Raw genomic sequence first — 21,399 nt, 5'->3', positions numbered from 1 at the left:
ACTATCAGTATTACTATGTCAGATGCTGGTTTGGAAATAGCTTTAATGCAATTGATAATTATTGGAATAATAGCTACAGTGAATTTAGTATTGAGTCAAGAAGACTATAATTTTGTTTTACTACCTTTACTGTTTGGAATAACAGTTGAATTTTCAAAAAGTAAAGAAATGGTAAAAGCAATGTGATGTGTTCTAAGCTATAAGATGCAGTGGTTTATCATCAATAACCTTCTTACGAATAAATATACCTTCATAACTGTCTGACAACAGTCACCCAGCCTTCATGAATACAACTATCCTATGACAGAGTTTAGGAAGGCAGTAGCAATGACATAAAGGGACAGCATTTGTGGCCCATGTCCCTTTGGCTCAGAGATAAAGGGAGAAAAGCATCCAACTTAAGCTTTTGAGCTCTCAGTAGGATGATGATAATCATATTTTTACTCCAAAGTTTCTTGTTTTATGGTAGGCTCTGCATCAGTGATAACCAGTTGCTTTTCATTAGATTTTGCTCTATTTAAGTGTCCATGGATAGCCCTTCCCCCTCTCCTCTGCCCTTTATTACTACCACACTCACCCCCCCCCCTCCCCATTGTATGTATTAAGACTTACATGTGCTTTTAAAATACGAGCTATCCAGGAAGGCTTCTGATTCAGTGACACCTCCCTCTCCACTCCTAACCCCACTATTTCCAAAGTAGCCCTCATGAGCCACACTTTCTGATAGTCCATTCTTGTGTAATCTCTTCCCCCAAATCTAGGCTGGCCTGATGACTTGCTCTTGACCAGTAGTATGTGGCAGGGATGACTCTGTGATACTTCAAATGTTACTTAGAAGAACCTTGCAGCATCTACTGGGACCTCTTGGAATGTTAGCTCTGGGGAAGCCAGTGCTATGCAAACAGTCTGACTGCCTTGAGACCTCCATGTTGTGAGGAAGCCCAAACTAATCATGTGGAGAGATTATATGGAGAAGCCCAAACAGCAACCAGCTGTTCCAGTTATCCCAGTGAAGGAGCCAGACATGTAAGTGATAAACCCATCATAAATATTCTGCCTTGTCGGGCATTGAGATGATGCCACCTTCAGCTGCCATCTGATAGTAACCATGGGACTCCAAGAGAAAGCAATCACCCAAGCCCAGACAACTCACATAACCATGAGGGGTAATAACTTCCCCTATAAATCAGTAAGCTTTGTATTTTGTTACGCAAAATACTGGGACATCCACCACTGCAGGACAGGATGGCCATGAAGATAGCTTTCCACATCTATCTTTTGTCAGTCTCCTTGGCTTAAGTATGAAAACATGCATAACTTTCTTATTTTCATGTGCAGTTTAGTTCTATTAATGGTCATGAGGACTAAGTCATTCCATTTAGAGTCATGATAATTGGAGCATTTTGAAAACATCCACATTGTAGAAACCACGCCTATCCCTCTCTCCCTTATTCCTGCTCTGATTGTGTACCAGTGTACTTCCTGGACAGCATATCACCCGTTGAATGTGCTCAGCTCACTGGAGGGGAGAAGCTTAGGTAGCTACACACATCCAAGGCACATCAGCTTGAAGACAAAGGCAGCAAGAGGAAGGGGCTGAGAATCAGTGCCAGGTGGGTAGGGGAGACACTTGGCCTCTCCCATCTTTTGGCACCAGCTTTTCCCAAGGTCTTCTCCCAATATCTGACCCTCTCACTGCCATTTCCATTTTTTCAAGGTATGTTAATTTCCTTTTCCATCTTGGAAAAGAGGCTGGAGAATCCCCTTCCCTTCAAGTTCAATGAGACAAGGTTGGAGTTTTTCAAAAGGAACATTTACTAGGAAACTAAAGGGAAACCAAACAGAATGCAAGAGAACAGAGGCAGAGTTGCTGATGGGTTCAGGGAGTTCAAATTCAAAATGGCCTCTGGCCACAGCTGGACTGGCTAGATAAAGCTTTCTAGACACAAAGCCACCTGCCTGCCATGCAGACAGGCTTCTTTGCCTGCTGGCTCCTACAAAGCCACCTTCTGTTTCATATCAATAAGCCAGTAACATACTCAGTTGTACCCAGGGATGCTAGCTCTCTGGGCAGGAAGATCTTTGGGTGGGTGGGTGGGGGGGACAATAGGCACAGCTGCCCCAGGATCTCCTACCCAGGTTCTCAGTGCCAAGGACATGTCAAAGTTTATTGGGATGGCTGCCTGATATCTGCTGTGGCCAGTCTGTTTTCTCTGGGACCATTCTTCTGGGCTCATCTGCCTGGCTCTATAGACAGTATATCTGCTGGCTATCCAGCTGGCACATGTCCTTCATGCTTTGGTTTGGAACACTGGTATGGTGGAGGATGTCTGAATGGGGAGGAAGAGTCAGAGTGGAACCTTGGGCAAGGAAAGTTGAATTCTCATGTCATCGGATGCAGGCAGAACCTTGGGTTCTCTTTGGATCCCGGTTGTTGAAAGCCAATCAGAGATGGAAATGGACTAGGCAGGCTGGGAACACGTGAAGCTGAAGTGTGGTTAACACTGCCTTACAGAACCAAAGGCCTCTATTTAGATGTGAAATCAGTGTAGAGTTTCTTACACCAGGCAGCTGTGGCAATAAGAACTTTCTGAAGACATGCAATGATCCTGCTTCTACCCAGTTAGCCCCATAGTGAAATGTTAATTCAGACAAAGATAATGAGCTTCCCAGGATGTTATCTTGGAGAAGTGGTGCAATGTGTGGTTGGGATACCCAATTACCTTGCACCCATGATGGGAGAGAGAGGACCACTAGGTAACAGCCACCTCCTCCCCCCACCCCAAGGTATGCTAAGGCCTTTGGTTTCATTTGTATGGAGGCAGAAGCAATGAGGATGAGGAGCAGAGCTGGCAGTGGGTTGGCTGATGTGGTCACAAAGGAAAAGCTGAGTAATGAATGAGATACCCGGGGAGAGCCCTTGACCTTCACTCTTGTAGGTATTTCCATTCCCCAAGTGCTGTGAAAGTGATATATGTGTCTGGAAGTGAAAGGAAACCTGTCTGTGGCTTCCCAAGGCTATGCCCCTGGGTTGTTGCATATGGAAATACCCCAGAAAGCACTCAGGCCAAGAAGGCCCAAAAGTTGTGCCTTTCTCAGGGGAGGGTTGTGTTACCTCTCCATCAACTCATCTCACACAATGGTACACCTGTTCTTGACGCCGTTCCCCTGGTGGACAAATATGCCCTGAAAGGGTAGTCCAGAATGCTTATGCCATTGAGATGCTTGCCTCCCTAACAGAGACAGATGGCAATTAACTTTCATTCTAATGTCAACACCAGTTGCAAGGAAGTGGCTGCTGGCCATCTAGAAAACACTGTTGAGGATTCTGGCTCCTCAGAATCTAGGTGCAGCACAAGAGACATCTATGATCAACTGGTACTCTCTGCCATGTGCATGGGAGGGGGCAGTGAATTTGCTGTGAATTAGCCCTCCTTGCACTAGATTTTCTCTAGGGGAACAGCCTGTTTATCCTCTGACTCTCCTGGGTCTATTCCTTGCAAAGCTGGAGCACTTCTTGGGGTAAAATTATTTTCTGAAGACAGTTATTAGCTCAAAGGTAGTCCAGTATGAATTAGATCTGCTGCCTATTTAGCACCTGGATATATTTTTAACTATTCTGTCCTTCCAGGGCATTCAAGCAAATAACATCATGTCAGAGTGACATTGCCAGAGCAGGTGCTATGACCCCATCACCAAGGGCCTCGTGTTAATCACTAAGAATCCCAGTGCTCTAGGGTACTCTTAGTGTTCTCACTACATCAGGTGGTTTCTTCCACAGTCCAATCTTGGTTCTTGGCCATGACAGTCATGCTTCCCCTGCAGCACACCACCTTAGGCCACTTGAGGATGGCCAGGCCATTCATATTCACCAAACCTAATATGGAAAGAGGGCCAGTTATTGCTGTGGTTACAGCTCAGCATTTGGTCACTGCAGTCGTCCGGGTGTTGTTGGATGGGAAAAGTTACTTAAGATCTTTGTAAGGTGGTTGTCCCACTGTGTCCTCGGCACAAACAATCCTTTTACCAATAGTCATCGTTTCTGTAGGAAGAAGAAACAAAGAGAATGCTTTGGTTTTCATCCATATATATTCTTTTATTTTTAAAACTGAAGTATGATTAACATACAGTGTTATTTTAGTTTTAGGTGTACAATGTATTGATTCACAATTCTATACAACACTCAGTGCTCACTATGGTAAGTGTAGTCACCATCTGTTGCCATACAATGTTATTATAATATTATTGACTATATTCCCAATGCTGTACTTTTCATCTCCATGACTTATTTATTTTAGAACTGAAAGTTTGTATTTCTCAATCCCCTTTATGTATTTCTCCCATCCCCTCCACCTGCTTCCCCTCTAGCAACCACCAATTTGTTCTCTGTATTTAAGAGACTTTTTTTTTTTGGTTTATTCATATGTTTTGTGTTTTATATTCCCTATAGAAGTAAAATCATATGGTATTTGTCTATGACTTATTTCACTTTGCATAATGCTTTCTAGGTCCATCCATGTTGTCACAAAATGGCAAAATCCCATTCTTTTTTATGGTTGAATAATATTCCATTATATATGTGTACACATACACACCACAGTTTCTTTATCCATTCATCAATCGATGGATACTTGGGCTGCTTCCGTATCTTGGCTATTGTAGGTACTGCTTCAATAAACATAGGGGTGCATGTATCTTTTCAAATTAATTAATGTTTTTGTTTTCTTTGGAATTTTGGAATTTTCTTTGGAGTTTAGTGGAATTATTGAATCATACGGCATTTCTAATTTTAATTTTTTGAGGAACCTCAGTACTGTTTTCCACAGTGGATGCACCAGTTTACATTCCCACTAACAGTGAACAACAGTGAACAAGGGTTCCTTATTCTCCACATCCTCACCAACACTTGTTATTTCTTGTGGTTTTGATTCTAGCCATTCTATAGGTGTAAAGTGATATCTCATTATGGTTTTGATTTGTATTTCCCTGATGATTAGTGGTGTTGAGCATCCTTTCTTATATCTGTTGGCCATCTGTATGTCTTCTTTAGAAAAATGTCTATTCAGGTCCTCTGCTCATTTTGTAATAGGATTATTTGTGGAGTTTTTGGTACTGAATTATAGGAGTTATCTATATATTTTGCATATTAACCTCTTTTTGGACATATCATTTGTAAATATCTTCTCCCATCCATAAGTTGCCTTCTTGTTTTGTTGATGGTTTCCTTCACTGTTCAAAAATTTATTATGGTGTAGTCCCAAGAGTTTATTTTTGCTTTTGTTTCCCTTGCGTGAGGAGACATATCTAGAAAAATGTTGCTAAGGCCAATGTCAAAGAAATTACTGCCTATATTTTCTTCTGGAAGTTTTATGGTTTCAGGTCTCACATTTAGGTCTTTCATTCATTTTGGGTTTATTTTTGTGCACAGTATAAGAAAGTGGTCCAGTGTCATTCTTTTGCATGTAGCAGTCCAGTTTTCCCAGTATCATTTATTGAAGTGACTGTCTTTTCCCCTTTGCATATTCTTGCCTCCTTTGTCATAGATTAAGTGACTATATAAGCATGGGTTTATTTCTGGGCTCTCTATTCTGTTCCATTGATCCATGGGTCTATTTTTGTATCTGTACCACACTTTTTGGGGTTTAGAGGGAATATATCTCCACATTATAAAGGCTATATATGACAAACTCACTGATAATATGATACTCAATAGTGAAAAACTGAGAGCTTTTCTTCTAAGATCAGAAAATAGACAAGAATATCCACTCTTACCACTTTTTTATTCAACATAGTATTGGAAGTCCTAGCTGTAGCAATCAAACAAAAAAGAAATAAAAGGCATCTAAACTGGTAAAAAGAAATAAAACTTTCACTATCTGCAGATGACAGGATACTGTATAGAGAAAACCCTAAAGACTCTACCAAAAAACTATTAGAACTGATAAATGAATTCAGTAGTTTCAGGATACAAAATTAATATACAGAGAGGTGTTGCATTTTTATACACTAATAACAAAGTAGCATAAAGAAAAATTAAGAAAACAATCCCCATTACAATTACACCAAAATGAATAAAATACCTAGCATGGTCACACGACCATGGAGGTAAAGACCTGTACTTTGAAACTAAAACACCGATGAAAGGAATTGAAGACAACACAAACAAGTGGAAAGATATTCCAATGCTCATGGGTTGGAAGTATTAATATTATTAAAATGTCCATACCATCCAAAGCAATCTACAGATTCAATTCAATCCCTATCAAAATACCAACAACATTTTTCATAGAGCTAGAACAAATAATGCTAAAATTTGTATGGAACCACAAAAGACCCTGAATAGCCAAAGCAATCTTGAGAAAGAAGAACAAAGCTGAAGGGATGCCTAGGTGGCTCAGTTGGTTAAGCATCTGATTTCAGATCAGGTCATGATCTCACAATTCATGAGTTCAAGCTTTGCATTGGACTCTGTACTGATAGCTCAGAGCCTAGAGCCTGCTTTGGATCTGTCTCCCTCTCTCTCTGCCCCTCCACTGCTTTACTCTGTCTCTCTCTCTCTCTCAAAAAATAAATAAGTAAATAAAGAAGAAGAACAAAGCTGGAGGTATTAGAATTCTAGATTTCAAGATATACTACAAATCACCCATACATTTTTTAATGTGCACCAAATAAGTGCTAGACACTGTGATAGTTGCTGGGGATATACATATCATGAGTGAGACACATGCTGCCTTTTCAAAGGGCTCACAGGGGGAGAAGTTAGAATGTGAGAAGCTGAGTGACAGAGTTGTACATAAAATGCATAGGGAAGGACAAGGGGATTGGGGAGGTCTACAGAGAGGATTCTGAAAGATAAGTCAAGCTGGGCTGTTTAGGCTAAAGGGGAGTCCATCAGGAGAGAAGGAGGGAAGGCCAATTTGGGCAGAGGAAAGAGTTTGTGCAAAGGCACAAAAGCAGGAAAGGTGTATGTTTGGCCCATTGGAGGAAGTGGCAGAATTTGGAGTCAGGAATAGAAGGGGAGGAAGTAAGGCTGGGGAGGAGAGAGGGGCGTCTGTGCAGTGCCACATCCATTCCTTTTCTTCAAGCTGTGAAGGATGGGCTCTTTCAGTGGAGTCCAGACTTAGAGTAGCAGGATCTCTCATGTTTTACACTCAGTGGAGCATCAATTTAATTTAAACTCAGGGCATCTTCCAGTATAGATTAGGGGTATTAATGCTGCTGTCCCAGAGAGAAAGAAAACTGGAATCAGTCCCAAGGACACAGCAATAACAAAAAATATACATATTAACTATGGGAGATTCACAAACATTGTGAAACTAGAATACATGGACTGCATTTCAAGGATCAAATGTTCACATGTGAGGCTATAACTTAGAGCAATAAAAGCTAGAGCATACACTGTAGACAGACTGTGACCGTCGAATGTAAAGTGTGTGCCTGGGCTTGGGCACACCCATACCCCTGGGAAAGGGATGTTCCTTCCTGAGTCTAGGAGGAAACTGTGAATGGATATTTGTCTTATATTGTGATTCAAAACAACCTTCCCAGACCAGCTAATGCTCTGGAGCACCCCATGAATGGCTCTCCTTCCCAGCCTACCACCCACATCCTGCAGGATCTTTTCAGAGCCCCTTCTCTCAGCTGTGAGACCCATACCTGCAGGCCCAGCTTGCCAGTCCCTGAGTCTTTCCTTATTTGGGAAGGCAAACTGTCAACAGGCTTAGCCTCACCAAAGAATTAATTGTGCTATTAGCCAACTAGGCCACGTGCCATATTCCCTCAGGTTTTGAGTACCTATTATGTGCCAGGTGCTCAGATATGCACTTTACAAATCCTTAAAAGGACCCTATGAGGCTCTTTACTGGAGGACATAAAAATATAGAAAGATTAATCTGCCCAAAGCCATACTGTTACTATGAGTCAGAGCTAGGATTTGAACCCAAGACTTGTAACTTCAAAGTCTATGCTTCAGCAATTACATTGTTCCTAAATTCACTCTGTAAGTCCAGTCTATACATCTGAGCTTCTGCCTTGGTTTTCTAGATACTCTAAATCAGAAGGAACACTAAGAAACCCTAGTCTGAGCCAGTAGCATGCAGCAGATACCACAGCCCACTTACAGCTTCCAACCTTACTACTCCATTTGGATTCCCCCGGCTAGTGACCTGCCCATGTACTTCATTTGCCCCCTCAATTTTATGCACAACCTCAGTCTTCCCTGTTCTGACCTTAGTTTCTCCTCTCCATTTGAAGCAGCCAAATGGCCAAATTATACGGCAGCTCTGACCTGACCTCCACAGCTGGGTTTTGCTCACTTGGTGAGTTTCCTTGTGGAAAACTGGAATCAAACACAGCCCCTGGGAATACTGTGGGGTGCCTATTCTCTTCTTTAGCTGGATCTCCCTCTTCTATGGTTGGGTTTATTTTCTGGGCCCTGATCCTGTCTGCTCCCAGTATCCTTTGTGTTCTTACTCTGGACAGTGCCATGAAGGCCCCAGAATGTTTTTGGTCTTCCAGCCCACAAGGTGACAGGATAAAGGAGTTTTGATGTCTGGTGGAATGGTGGTGTGGTCGTCTCTGCCAGGGGTCTTGCAAGAGAAGCTTCTTGGAAATGAACTTTTCCTGGGGAAAGCCAGATATACAATTCAGGTGTGGAAAAAGTAGTTCAGTTGTTACAAGGGAAGGGTAGTTTTGAGTGTGGCATGGGTGAATTGTGCTGTGGCCCAACCTCTTTTGTTTGTCTTTTGTGGGGGGAAAGACTGGAAAAGCTCAACAAAACCAAAGAAAACGAAGTAAATTACAACAACTTCCCATACTCTTACTACCTAATGAGCTGTTTCTCAGCCCAGATTTCTATAAAATAAAGCGTAAGGAAAGATTTTTCTACAGTTCAGAAGAGTACTGACCCAGTAGGGCTTTGGTGGGGGGATGGGGTGGTAGAGACTGACAGCACCAACACTAGAGACAGCAGTGGCAGCACAAACATTGGTGGCCATAAGTCTGGCCTAGCTGGTTCCAGGGCTGGCACCAGGCCCATCTCAGTGGGCAGAAGCAGCAGTGTCCTTGTTATCAGACCAGTGCCCTCCCAGGAAGCACCAGGGGCTTGGAAGGTATCAGGAACTTCAGTGGCATCAACAGGAAGTAGTGGGTACAATCTTATCAGAACAGAGGGGAATTTAAGTGAATTGAATTGTCCTGAGACATACAGATCCGATTTGAATTAAATTGAATTGAAACCAAAGATGAGAACTGTCTCAATGAAAACCGTAATGTGAAGTGACATTTCGATCACAAAAATGACAGCTGATGTGAGACAGGCCATTGAAACTGACCCCAAATTAAGAACATGAAAAGACTGAGTGGATCATTAGATAATATCTTCCTGTGAATTTGAAAATGGGTTTTGATTACAGGAAGTATCTAAGGGCTTTGAACTAAGAGGCTTGTCAAAAATTGAAGTGACTCATTACATGATTCAATCTTACATGGGCTTATTATTGTTAAGCTTGTATTTAAAATTTTTATTTAAAAATCACAAAAATCTCATGATTTTGTTGACTATTACTTAGCACTGCTTTGGAAATATATGAAGAAACATCAGGCCCTCCTGCTTACAATATGATTAGCTTCTTTTTTCTTTCCCCGAAGCGGGCATTCTTTATTCTTCATTGCCCCTCACCCTTTTAAGAATCATGTTAAAGAAATAAAGCAGGGTGAATGTGACTATTCTTTTATCAAGAGACTGGGGTGATAGCTGGAAAAGGAGAGTCCACTTGGGTAGTAACTACTATTTGTGGGGCACTCAAGTGCTCTTCTCTATCCTAAGAGCTTTGCATGGCTTACTTCATTCAATGCTTGCCTGGACCCTCTGGGATAAATATTACAGTTACATTTTTACAGAGGTAACTGAGTCTGAGAAAGGCCAAATAACAAAGGTAGTGAATGGCAGAGCCAGGATCTGTTATCATGTGTTTACGGGTTCATAATGTATGCTCTTAAGTACCATGCCCAGGACAGCAAATTATCATACCCTGAATGCCAACTACATCATGGCGCCTTTTTAAAAATTTATTATTTATTTTTTTTAATGTTTATTTGTACTTTTGAGAGAGAGAGAGAGAGAGAGACAGAGCATGAGTGGGGTAGGGACAGAGAGAGAAGGAGACACTGAATACAAAGCAGGCTCCAGGCTCTGAGCTAACAGCTCAATGCAGGGCTCCAAACCACGAACTGTGAGATCATGACCTGAGCCGAAGTTGGATGCTTAACTGACTGAGCCACCCAGGCACCCCATCACAGAGTCTTTCCAAAAAGGATTTCCAATTCAGAGGATAATTCTGAACAGTACAGACTTCATAGGAAAGTGTATTAACATCCACTGTGAAGTCAACCTTGAGGGGAAAGGTGGTGAATGGTGGCGGCATGTGTGACATGTACATTGTTACTGAGAAGGTTCATCAGAAACAAGCAGGAAGCAAGGGCTATAAGTGAGGTGTCATTAAAAAGGTATAGGGGAGTCCTGTCACAGTTTCCAGATGAAGGGCCAAGTTAGTGAATTATTGCAAGGCAAAGCTTACTCTACCTGATGGGAGTTGAGCTGATATTTGGAGTTTGTTACTCCGAGTTTATAATTTGTTACATTTATTCATTAATTCATTCAACAAACATTTATGGAGCACCAGGCAAATGTGAGGACCACTAGAAACACAAAGATGACCAATGCACACCCTATCTTTAAGAGCTTGCAGTTGTCAGTAAATGGCTAGAGAAACAGGCCACTGATGAAGAAAAGAGAGTAAATGAAGTCTCATCAAGAAGCCTGATTGAAATTGCTATGTGTGTGTGTGTGGGGGGGGGAGAGACTGTGTGTGTGTGTGTGTGTGTGTGTGCGCGCGCGCACGCGTACTTTCGCACATGTGCATGTGTACAGGATTCCATTTTCCCAAGTCGGAGAAGAAAAAGGAAAAAAGTTATAAAAAAAACTGGGTCAGGGTGAAAGTTGAAAGCTTCCTAGGATATATGAGATGCACTGGATTGTGACATGCAATCCCACTAAAAAAGCATGGTGTTCTCCCACTGACAGTACAGCTAGAAGCCAACTATAAGCCAACATAAGAAGGGACTTGCCTTGCTAAAGCACAGCTCTGGTGAAATATTCCAGGGGGCCATCCATGCCCTTCCCCATGTCCATGCACAGGTATCCTACCTTTGCAGTTTGGGACTTGGACCTCTCAATGGCCATCTGTAATCTCAGGTGCTACCAAAGACTTGGTAATTCTGATCGTATTATTTAGAAAATTAACTTTGTAACACCAGCAAGGTATAACAAACAAGAATTCCAAACAATGAAGTAATGATGCTTTTTTGTGTAAGTTATATTTATTTGAGTGTAAGAACACATTTTGTTATCACAGTTCTGCTTTATGTTGAGGTAAGTGCTTATAATAATATATTAAAAATTACAGGATTTATGATTTTAATAGATACATTTAGGAAAAGTTGACTTGTTAAATTTACTGAACATTTAAATGCTCAGGAAAATCCAATATACTAAGTTTAGAAATTTATTTTCTAAGATGTTGAAATGCTTAAAGTAGTTTAATCTAAAAGTATATGATTGTATTTATTAGCATTGGAAGAGTTAACAGTGCTTGAGAACCATTTTGTTTAACACCTACTGTGTTAGATGTTTGAAGTGTTTGATGTAATCACTCTTTAGATTTGTGACTTCAGTTTGAAATGTTTAGGGAAATTAGCCAATCAATTGCTTAAACAGTGTTTAAGTATTAGGAGAATTTTACTTGCTAGATGTATAAGGTCTTTTCTTTAATTTGAAATGTTTAAGAGAATTTGATTAAGTGTGAAATCAGTGTTTAGCAGCTTAGGGAAATATAATCTGTCAAATTAGTGAACTAATTGAGAATTAAACATGGAAAAAATGAAAATGAGTACTTTAATTTCAAAACGAAATGATTAGTTTCATAAATCATTGTAATAGCTAATATCATATATAGCATTTAGTATGTACTGTTCTAAGAATATTACATCTATGAATTCCTTTTCTCCTCACCACACTTCTCTGAGGTGGGTACTATTATTATCCCCATTTTACAGACGAGGAAATCAAGGAACAAAGATGTAAAAGGACTACTTTACCAAGTGCTATGGAATGAATTGTATACCCCACAAAATTCATATATTGAAGCCCTAACCTCCAACGTGATGGTATTTGTAGATGGGATCTTTGCAGGGTAGTTAGGGTTAGATGAAGTCCCAAGGATGGGGTCATCATGATGGGATTAGCACACCATATAAGAGACATCAGAGAGCTGGTGCTCTTCTTCTCTTTCCACTTGCCATGTAAAGACACAGTGAGAAAGCAGCCATCTACAAGTGAGGGAGAGAGTCCTCACCAGAACCCAACCTTGGGGGTACCTAATCTTTGACTTCCAGCTTCCAGAACTGTGAGAAATAGATGTCTGTGGTGTAAGCCCCCCAGTCTGTGGTATTTTGTCACGGCAGCCCAAGCTGAGGCATCAAGTGCCATTTCCTAGGGCTTTCATAACAAAATACAACAAACTGGGGGACTTAAAATAATAGGAATTTATTCGCTCACAGTTATGGAGGCCAGAAGTTTGAATTCAAGGTGTCATTGGGGCTGTGCTCTTTCTAAAGACTCTACAGAAGAATCCTTCCCTGGCTTCTTCCTGGCTTCTGGTGGTTGCCAACCATCATGGTGTTCCTCGGCTGTTGGTTGCATCACTCCACCATCTCTGCTCCGCTGTCACACTGCATTCTCCTTGCTAGCTCTCTCTGTGTCTTCACATGGTCTTCTTATCATAAGGACACTAGTCATTGAATTTAAGGATGATCCTAATCCAATAAGACCTTATTTTAATGTAACTGAATATATCTGCAAAGATTCTTTCCAAAAAAGATTGTGGGTAGATTAGCATTTTGGAAGGACACCATTAATGCAGTATCCCATGTCACCAATATCCAGCACATTGATAAAGTCCATGTCAATTCTCAGTCTTCATCTTATTTGACTTATTGGTAACCTTTGACAGATCTGATAACTCCCTTCTCCTGGAAACAATTTCTTCTCTCTTGTCTTTGGACACTCCTGGTTTTCTAACCATTTCAATGACTTTCTCCTTCTCAGTCTCTGTTGGTTTCTCTTTTTTCCTAGCTTTAAGTGTTGGAATGTCCCAGTTTTTAATCCTTGGACTTCTTCTCTTCTCCATTTATATGTCAACCATCTTTACAACATCAGTTTGACCTTTCTCTGGAATTCTAGATTTCCGCATCTAACTTCCACTTGATGTCTCCCTGTAGATATTCAATATCTGATTGCCCTGAACAGGTGCTTGACCTGCTGCTGTCTTTCTCAGTTCACTTCCAGGTGCTCAGACCCAAAATATTGAAATCATCCTTCACTTCCCTCTGTCATACTCTACATCAGGAAATCCTATAGGTCTCCTTCCAAAAATATATCCAGAATGTAACCACTTCTCACCATTACCCCACTTCTACACCAGTCCAAGCCTATACTGTTTCTGTCTGGATAATAGCAGCAGACTCCTAGAGGATTTCCCCCCTTATACCCCTGCCCCCTACAGTCTATTCCCAACACAGAATCAAAGGGATCACTTATGACCTCAGATCACATCACATCTCTCTTAAACCCACGAACCATGAGATCATGACCTGAGCCGAAGTTGGGATGCTTAACCGACTGAGCCACCCAGGCACACCCACATCTCTCAACAATCCTGCAATGGCTTCCTGTTCATCTCAGAGTATAAACTAGAATCCTTATAGAGATCTATGAGGTTTTATGTGATCTGAGCCCTGCCCACCTCTTACTTTTCTGATCTCATCTCTTATTTCCCTCCCTCACCCTTGCAACCCCCACATTGTTTTCAGTGTTCCATGTACAAACTTCCCTAAGGCCTTTGTATTGGTCATCCCCCATCAGCCTGCACACACATGTGACTTCCTCCCTCATCTCCTTTGCTCAGATGTTTTAATTCTCCATGAGAGAGCTATGTTATCTCTATTAAAATTACCACCCCCTCTCTTAAAAAACAAAACAAAACAAAACAAAACACAACCAACCAACCAACCAACCAACCAACCAACCAACAAACCAAAAAAACCACTACCATACTTCTGGTCCCCCCCTTACTTGCCCTATTTTATTTTTCATTTTATTGATTAGTGACTATTAGCTTCAATAATACAGAATATGCTCACTTACGATGTTTCTTTTCTGGTTTTCCTGCTAGAATTAAGCTCCACTAGGGTAAGAATTTTTGTCTATTTTTTCTCACAGATGTATACCCATTGTAGGTAATCAATATTTGTTGATAAAGAAATGATTAAATCCCCCACATCCTTCTGCAAAGTGATTGTTTTAAAGGAAACTTGACTGAGTATGACTTGAATAGAATGTCACAATATAGACAGTAAATGATGCAAATAATGCAAAGAGGCATCTTGAAAGATTGCAGAGATAAGCAGCCAGCATCATTAAGTCCAAACATGGAGAAATTCTAGAGGACATGGTCATGGTTCTTCCAACCTCTTTTGTTTTGTTTGTTTTTTTTAAAGTGACTAGATTTTATTTTATTTTATTTTAATTTAATTTAATTTTATTTTATTTTATTTTGCCTTGTCTTGTCTTATTTTAATTTTTGATTGGGGGGAGAGGCAGAGGGAGAGGGAGAGAGAAAATCTTAAGCAGTCTCCATGTTGCAGTTCTCAATTCCACGATCCTGAGATCATCACCTGACCTGATATAAAGAATGGGGCACTCAACTGACTGAGCCACCCAGGTACCCCCCCCCCCCCATCTGTTTTTTAAATTAAGATGATTCTGTCACAGAGACCTTTATGAGAACGCTCTGGGCATTTTTGTTGTCACAAATCTCACCTGAGACAAAGACTGGGAACTCGGCATTACTGTAATTCTCACAGGTGCTGCCTTGCACTTGGAGAACTGAGAGCTGGAAGGTAGGTAGAGCTCATTTTCTCCTCAAGAAAGTGGAGCTTCTTTGGTTTTCAGAGCTAACACTGGGTTACTTTTATAAATTAATAGAACCACTGTAGCTGTAGTTTTGAAAATATGACATGCAGAGTCCATCTAAGAAATCAACAATCACTTTCCAAGCTGTAAGATAGAAGAAATTGGAATTCTATCCAACAAGAATTTATTCAATGCTGACTTTGTGCCAGGTACTTTGCCAGGTACTGGTTATACAATGATGAATAACAATTGCTATCCTCAAGGAGCAGCTGGCTGTACTGCAGATGACACGTACACAAATAATATCAAGTGGCACCAAATGCTATGGTAGGGGTAGGCACAGGGGACCAATGGGCGAGAACACATACAGGAGACATTTAACACCTAGTAGGAGGATCTCCAGAATGCTTCCTAAAGAAGATGACAACTGATCAGATGCTTAAAAGATGAGCTGGATGTAGCCAAGCAAAGAGAGGTAGCAAGGACAGCACAAGAAGTCAAATCAGGAGCAAGGGCATGGGGGTGAACAAAAAGTATGGGGTGGGCCACCAGATAGTGGGCATGGCATCAACATAAAGTACAAGGAGGAGATGGATGCAGGGTCACAGAGGACCATGGATAGCAAGATAGGGGACCTGATCTTGATCTGAACAAAGGGCAGCTATTGAAGTGGTCAGATTTGTACTTTAGGACTTGGACCCTGCAAGCAGTGCAGAGACTGGATAGGACAGCAGGGAAACCAGGGTGGAGCAACCATGTAGGAGCAGGTGAAGCACCCCTCTTGCCTTTATAGTCCTCATTTACCCTGGCCTTGCAGAAGTGTTGGTCAGTGGGGAGGAGGTAGCTGGTTTTGGCTCCTGAGAGCTCTATTTGGCTGGTTCTGAGACAGGATGAGAGCATTTACATTCAGAATTTCCTAAAAAGGGACACATGGAACTCTGAAAAATAATGAAGAGCAAGAAATATAAATACCAAAGAGATAATGAATGAAGAGTCATAACTACAACCCAACCCACCAATGTTTAGTATACAATAAAATGGATGTTCGATCTGCTCACCTGTGAAATTGACTCCAGGATATCACCATTACCACTTACAGATGGTAGGCATTTTCTGGCTAAACAACAAGACCCCAGTATCCTCTAGCTTTTATTTGCCTGACATAAGGGAGACCTTGAAGGGAGACGCATTTGGCCTGCTGCACGTGTGGGTGACTTGTACCCTCCCCTCTGAGTGCTTCTACCCACTTTGAAGAGCTGTGCAGACTCTATGTGTCTCAATCCTCCCTCAGGACTCTCACACTGACCAGTCCCCCTCCTGCCTGTTGATGATCACATTCTGGAAACTTCTCTAGGGACCACAGAGGAAAGGCTCAATCACCCTCTGCAGTAAAGATCCAGCAATGAGCTCATGCCAGCTAAATACATCAACTGGGTGAATAATGAAAGCCCCTACTTTTCACCATGGGGAGGAAGTGTAATCTCAGACCTCAAGGGGTTCACAGTCAAGAGAGAAGACAGATGACTCTAATGCACTAGAAAGCAAAAGCTAGAGGCAGTAAGTGATCAATATGAATCACAATCACAGTATCATGGGAGCACTTCATTCTAAGTGGGGTGTAGTTCACTTAAGACTTCACAGAGGAGGTGGCACTTATTAAACACTGAGGATTATGTAGGATTTATATGGTAAGAATGTAGAGGAAAGGTACAGCAGGTTAAGGAAGCATCAGGAGAAAAGGTGAAAAATAGAAAATTAATTTAGGCACTATAAATAGGCATGGCCAGCCAGTGGAAGCTTTTGAAGGAGGGAGACCTGGTAAAATCTGAGTTCTCCTGCCTAAGGAGAGTGGCTTAAAATGAGAAGGAAACAACCGAGGGGCTGTGGACATTGGTAGCATAGACTACCTAAGGGAGGGAGGGCAGGCACTGAGGGGGACCTCCTTCCCGGGCACCTGTTGGGACCAGCCTCACTGAACTGAGTGGTGGATACTCCCTTCAGCAGGTATGACCCAGGAGATGGTCAACCACACTGAGTTTACACAGGCCAAAGAGAACAGCTGTAGAATTCATAGTCTATTGCAATACCATGAGAGAGAAAATACCCACTGCATGGTGGCCTCAAGCAGGGGTCTCCCCCATAAATTACTCAGGCCTATCATGCTCCCTTTTCCTTCTCTGTGATTATGAATGTGTTTCCCTTAACTTAGGAGAAGTTCTCAGAATTAGCTTAAACACTGGGATGTCGTTGTATGGAATAAATACATCTAATAGGTTGAACAGAACTACGTTTTGAAAAGTCCATTAAATATGTGGTAATTTAAAAATAATATAATATCTTATAGCTTAGTTTTCTGTGTGAGAGAGAGATCCTTAAATATGTTTGTTGTTTGAAAAGAGGTTATGACATAAGACACTTTCTTTCCCCCAGAGATTTAGAGGCTTATATTAAGTTATTCACAATATCAACATTTTGGGTATTATTCCTACCATTAACTTTTTTTTAATGTTTACTTATCTATTTTGAGAGAGAGAGCGAGAGAGAGTGTGTGAACATGTGTGCATGAGTGGGGGAGGGGCAGACAGAGAGAGAGAGGGAGAGAGAAAATCCCAAGCAGTCTCTGTGCTATCAGCATAGGGCCCGACTCGGGGCTCGATCCCACAAACTGTGAGATCCTGACCTAAAATCAAGAGTCGGATGCTTAGCCAACTGAGCCACCCAGGTGCCCCCCTACCATTAACTTTTCATCTCAGCTTCCCACAACATCCAAAAAAAAAGCAAAAGCAAAACCAAAACCAAACAAAAACACCTATCAGCACACTTTTCTGTGATTTGAGTATCTGCTCTTTTCTGAAAAATCTGACTGATAGTTGGCCATGGAATGCCTCTCTCTGCACAGTGCTGTTAACACTGGGCCTTTGCGTAAATTAGAACCAGGAGCCCCTCCAGGCACACTCACCACTTGGCAGTGGAAAGACAGCTGACTTCAGCTTTGTGTTTCCAGTCGGCCCAGCTCCCTGCTGCAGGAATCGCCTATAGGAGTATTTGCAAGGCCCTGGGGGAAAAGCTCTTGGGGGTAGGAGTCCCTTGGGGAGCTTAAAGGCCCAGACCTTACCTTGGCCTGAGAGGCTGTATTGTTCTGCTTAATGAAGTAAAGTGTCTTCCTTGCAGGCAGGTTCCCACTGGCAGAGACAACTATGACCTGAGGTGGATGTTTCTTTCCCTGATAGAGGATTTTCAGTTTCTTATGATCTGTTGGTCTTGCAGTCATTCCTGTCACCCCCAGCCCTTAGGAAGATTTCATTAAACACTGGCGCCGGGCGCTAGCTGTGCTTTGGGGAATTGCAGAGGAGCTGGGTCCATGCTGGGGGTAAGCAGCGTAGGGAGAGGCTGTGGGCTTGAAGAAGCAGGTCAGAGACCTCTGACAATGACCAGCAGAGAAACCAGGAGCGCGACTTGGGGCAGAAAGTAAGCAACAAGCAGGACTGATGAGACATAGAATTGCTGAGTGGTATGGGGAAAGGAAATTAACAAGGGCAGACACAAAGGGCAGAGGCTCAGACAGGTAGGACCTGAGGACCCGGGACTTTCATCAAAGGGGCTGGAAATTCAGGGAGAAGGGAGAAAAGTGACCAAGGATGGAGAGAGTACTGGGAAAGGTGGTTCTTCCTGCATGAATTAGGGGTTGATGTTACCTGTGAAGAAGCTGAACTCTCATAGCTCTGCCCTGAGCACCTGGCCTGGGAGACAAGATGAGCCAGCAGAGTGGACAGGCTGAGGAGACTGAGCTCCATTCTAGTCCCCTGGGGCTCACGATGAGGGGTGGGGGAGTAGAAACCCCAGGGGCAGCCACTCCCCTTGACTGAACCCAGAATCCCTGGGACTCCCTGTCCTGGCTACACCACCTCCTCTCTGCTCTTCTCAAGTCTTTGTTCTGTGGTCTGCTTCTTGTCCCAGGTCCCTGTTAGTGTCACTTCCCAACACCAAGGTGGCTCCATTCACCCCATCATATTTCTCTGTTGTATGTTCATCTTTGAACTTATCATGACCCATTTGTTTACATGTTCACGGTTTGTCTGCCTCCTTCCATCAGAATGCGAGTTTTACATTCAACACTGCATTCCCGGTGTCTGGAACAGCATTTGGCACGCAGCAGGTGCTCAGTGAATGCTGGCTGAATGAATGTGGGAAGGCAGACATCAGGACAGCTGAAGACTGGCATAGGAACTGATGATAAACGTGCCAACGGCCAGCCCTTGGGGTTTAGAGGAACAAAGTTTGGAGTGTCTTCCCAGCTCACACTCCTGTCAGCTCCCTCCCTGGGCCCACTCTCTGGGCCTAAATTAGATCACATCACCAATGTGACCAATGAATCAATGCCGGAGTGTGCTGACCGGACACAGCCTGGGGGGACACAGACACATTCCTGGAGCAGAGAGTGTGGTTACGTCCTCCCAAACCACAGGGGCAGAGAGGGAGGTAGGGTGGGTCCTCAAGGCAAATGGGATTATTTTATCAGAAGAAGGAATGCTGCATAAGCAACACATAAATTTTCACTTCAGAGCCTTTGGCATTAAGAGAAAATCATGTTCTACTTTGAAGGAATCAAATCTTTGCCGCTACAAAGTTTAGTCTTATCAGAATACAACATTTAAAAACATGGGGCGCCTGGGTGGCGCAGTCGGTTAAGCGTCCGACTTCAGCCAGGTCACGATCTCGTGGTCCTTGAGTTTGAGCCCCGCGTCGGGCTCTGGGCTGATGGCTCAGAGCCTGGAGCCTGTTTCCGATTCTGTGTCTCCTTCTCTCTCTGCCCCTCCCCTGTTCATGCTCTGTCTCTCTCTGTCCCAAAAATAAATAAACGTTGAAAAAAAAAATAAAAACACATTTGCGGGAAAACCCCACAGAACGTAACAGGACTGCTAAAATAAAAAAAAAAGAGTAGTCCATTAGCTTTTAGGACTTTTTTTTTTAAAGGGTTTCAGTTAATCAATTTTACTGCATATTGTTCACTGCATGTCCTACTGGTTTTTGAAAATTTCGGTTATATTGAAGCAGCAGCTGATTAGGTGGGGGAGAAACAGAAGAAGCAAAACAACTGAAAAATAAATTAGCAAAAAAACGTATATGACAAATCATTCGGGAATGTGAGGTCACAAGGGAGAGGGCATGAGAGCCAGCAGGAGGAAAATGAAAGAATTTTCCAAAAATCCTTAGGCATTGTTTTAGCTTTACGTTATTAATTGAGTTGCGTAACAACAGCACAGAGGAAGAATCTTTCAGAACCAGGATGGCTATGTGATCGATAGATTGCCTGACCCTGTGAGGACCCAGTTGTGTCTGACTGATGTAGCTGCCTGACCAGCAGAGAGGCAGGTTTGAGAGATTTGCTGAGAGACTGGGTAGGTCCATACAGATTTGTTTCTAGGAAGAGGGGAGGGGAAGAAAAAGAAGAGAGCAACTGGAACAGCTATAGGCTGCCTGACTCAGCTTGATGAACAGAGGCAGAGAGAGCCTTTCCTAAGAGGGTGGAGGAGGTCCACATCCAGACCCAGTCAGAATGGCCTTGGTGTCTGTGCCCAAGATGCATCGGGACAGGAATCCGAAAAATCTGCATTAGTCAGCTTTTGCTGCAATAAAAACTCCCCAGTCTTCGCTGCTTATAAGAATGAACACGTCTTTCTTGCTTATGGGTCTGTGGGCTGTCTGTGGCTCTGCTGGGCTCAGCCGGATCTGGCTCCAGACAGGTGGAAGTCAGCTTCTGTGTCTTCTGATTCCAGGGCCTAGGCAATTCCCTGACATATGCCAAAAGCCCAAGGGGATGAGTAGAGATAGGAGATGCTTCTGAAAGCCCCCACTTGGAGCTGTGACCCCACCCATAGTCTATTGGTCAAAGCAAGTCATAGGGCCTCACCCAGAGCAACCAGAGTATAAGGCCCTTAAGAAGTGTAGAGAGGGCATGTAACAATGGACAAATAACACAAGCTACCATTCCAGCTCTATCATGGCTTTGCCTTATGATGTTGGAAAAGTTAGTTCAGCTTCAGTTGTTTTATCTGGGGAGATGCTATCGTCTACCTCACAGGGTGAGGGTGACATTAGATGATACATGTACAGCACTTAGCACCACGCCCTGGATAGAGTAGGTGCTTGATGTAGACAAGCTAATGTGATATTATTACTCATCTGAGGTACTATGTCACAGGTAAGGAACTCCTGCTTGTTGGGGGTGGGGGGGGGGGTGACGACCGGCACTAGGGAGAAGGCAGGACAGTGACTGACAGCTTAGATGGACAAAGTCTGGGGCAGCAGTAGGGGAGGTGGTGGTCAGGCAGGCAGGTAAGGGTTTAAAGTGGTAGAAAGGCTGTGGA

General features: G+C 42.7%; 1 protein-coding gene across 1 annotated transcript in view; it reads right to left on the bottom strand.

The window, feature by feature from the left end:
- Positions 1-1,791: 1,791 nt before the first annotated feature.
- The window catches only part of SYT9 (synaptotagmin 9), a 199,503-nt gene continuing 179,895 nt past the window's right edge, over positions 1,792-21,399 (bottom strand). The window contains exon 7 of the mRNA XM_043580542.1: positions 1,792-4,042. Coding sequence (XP_043436477.1) covers positions 4,034-4,042 — 9 coding nt within the window. The 3' untranslated portion in view covers positions 1,792-4,033. The remainder of the gene's footprint in view (positions 4,043-21,399) is intronic.

Source organism: Prionailurus bengalensis, chromosome D1 (assembly GCF_016509475.1).
Source record: "Prionailurus bengalensis isolate Pbe53 chromosome D1, Fcat_Pben_1.1_paternal_pri, whole genome shotgun sequence".
NCBI lineage: Eukaryota > Metazoa > Chordata > Mammalia > Carnivora > Felidae > Prionailurus > Prionailurus bengalensis.
Note: the sequence above shows the minus strand (reverse complement) of the source record. Positions and strands in the feature narration are given on the sequence as shown.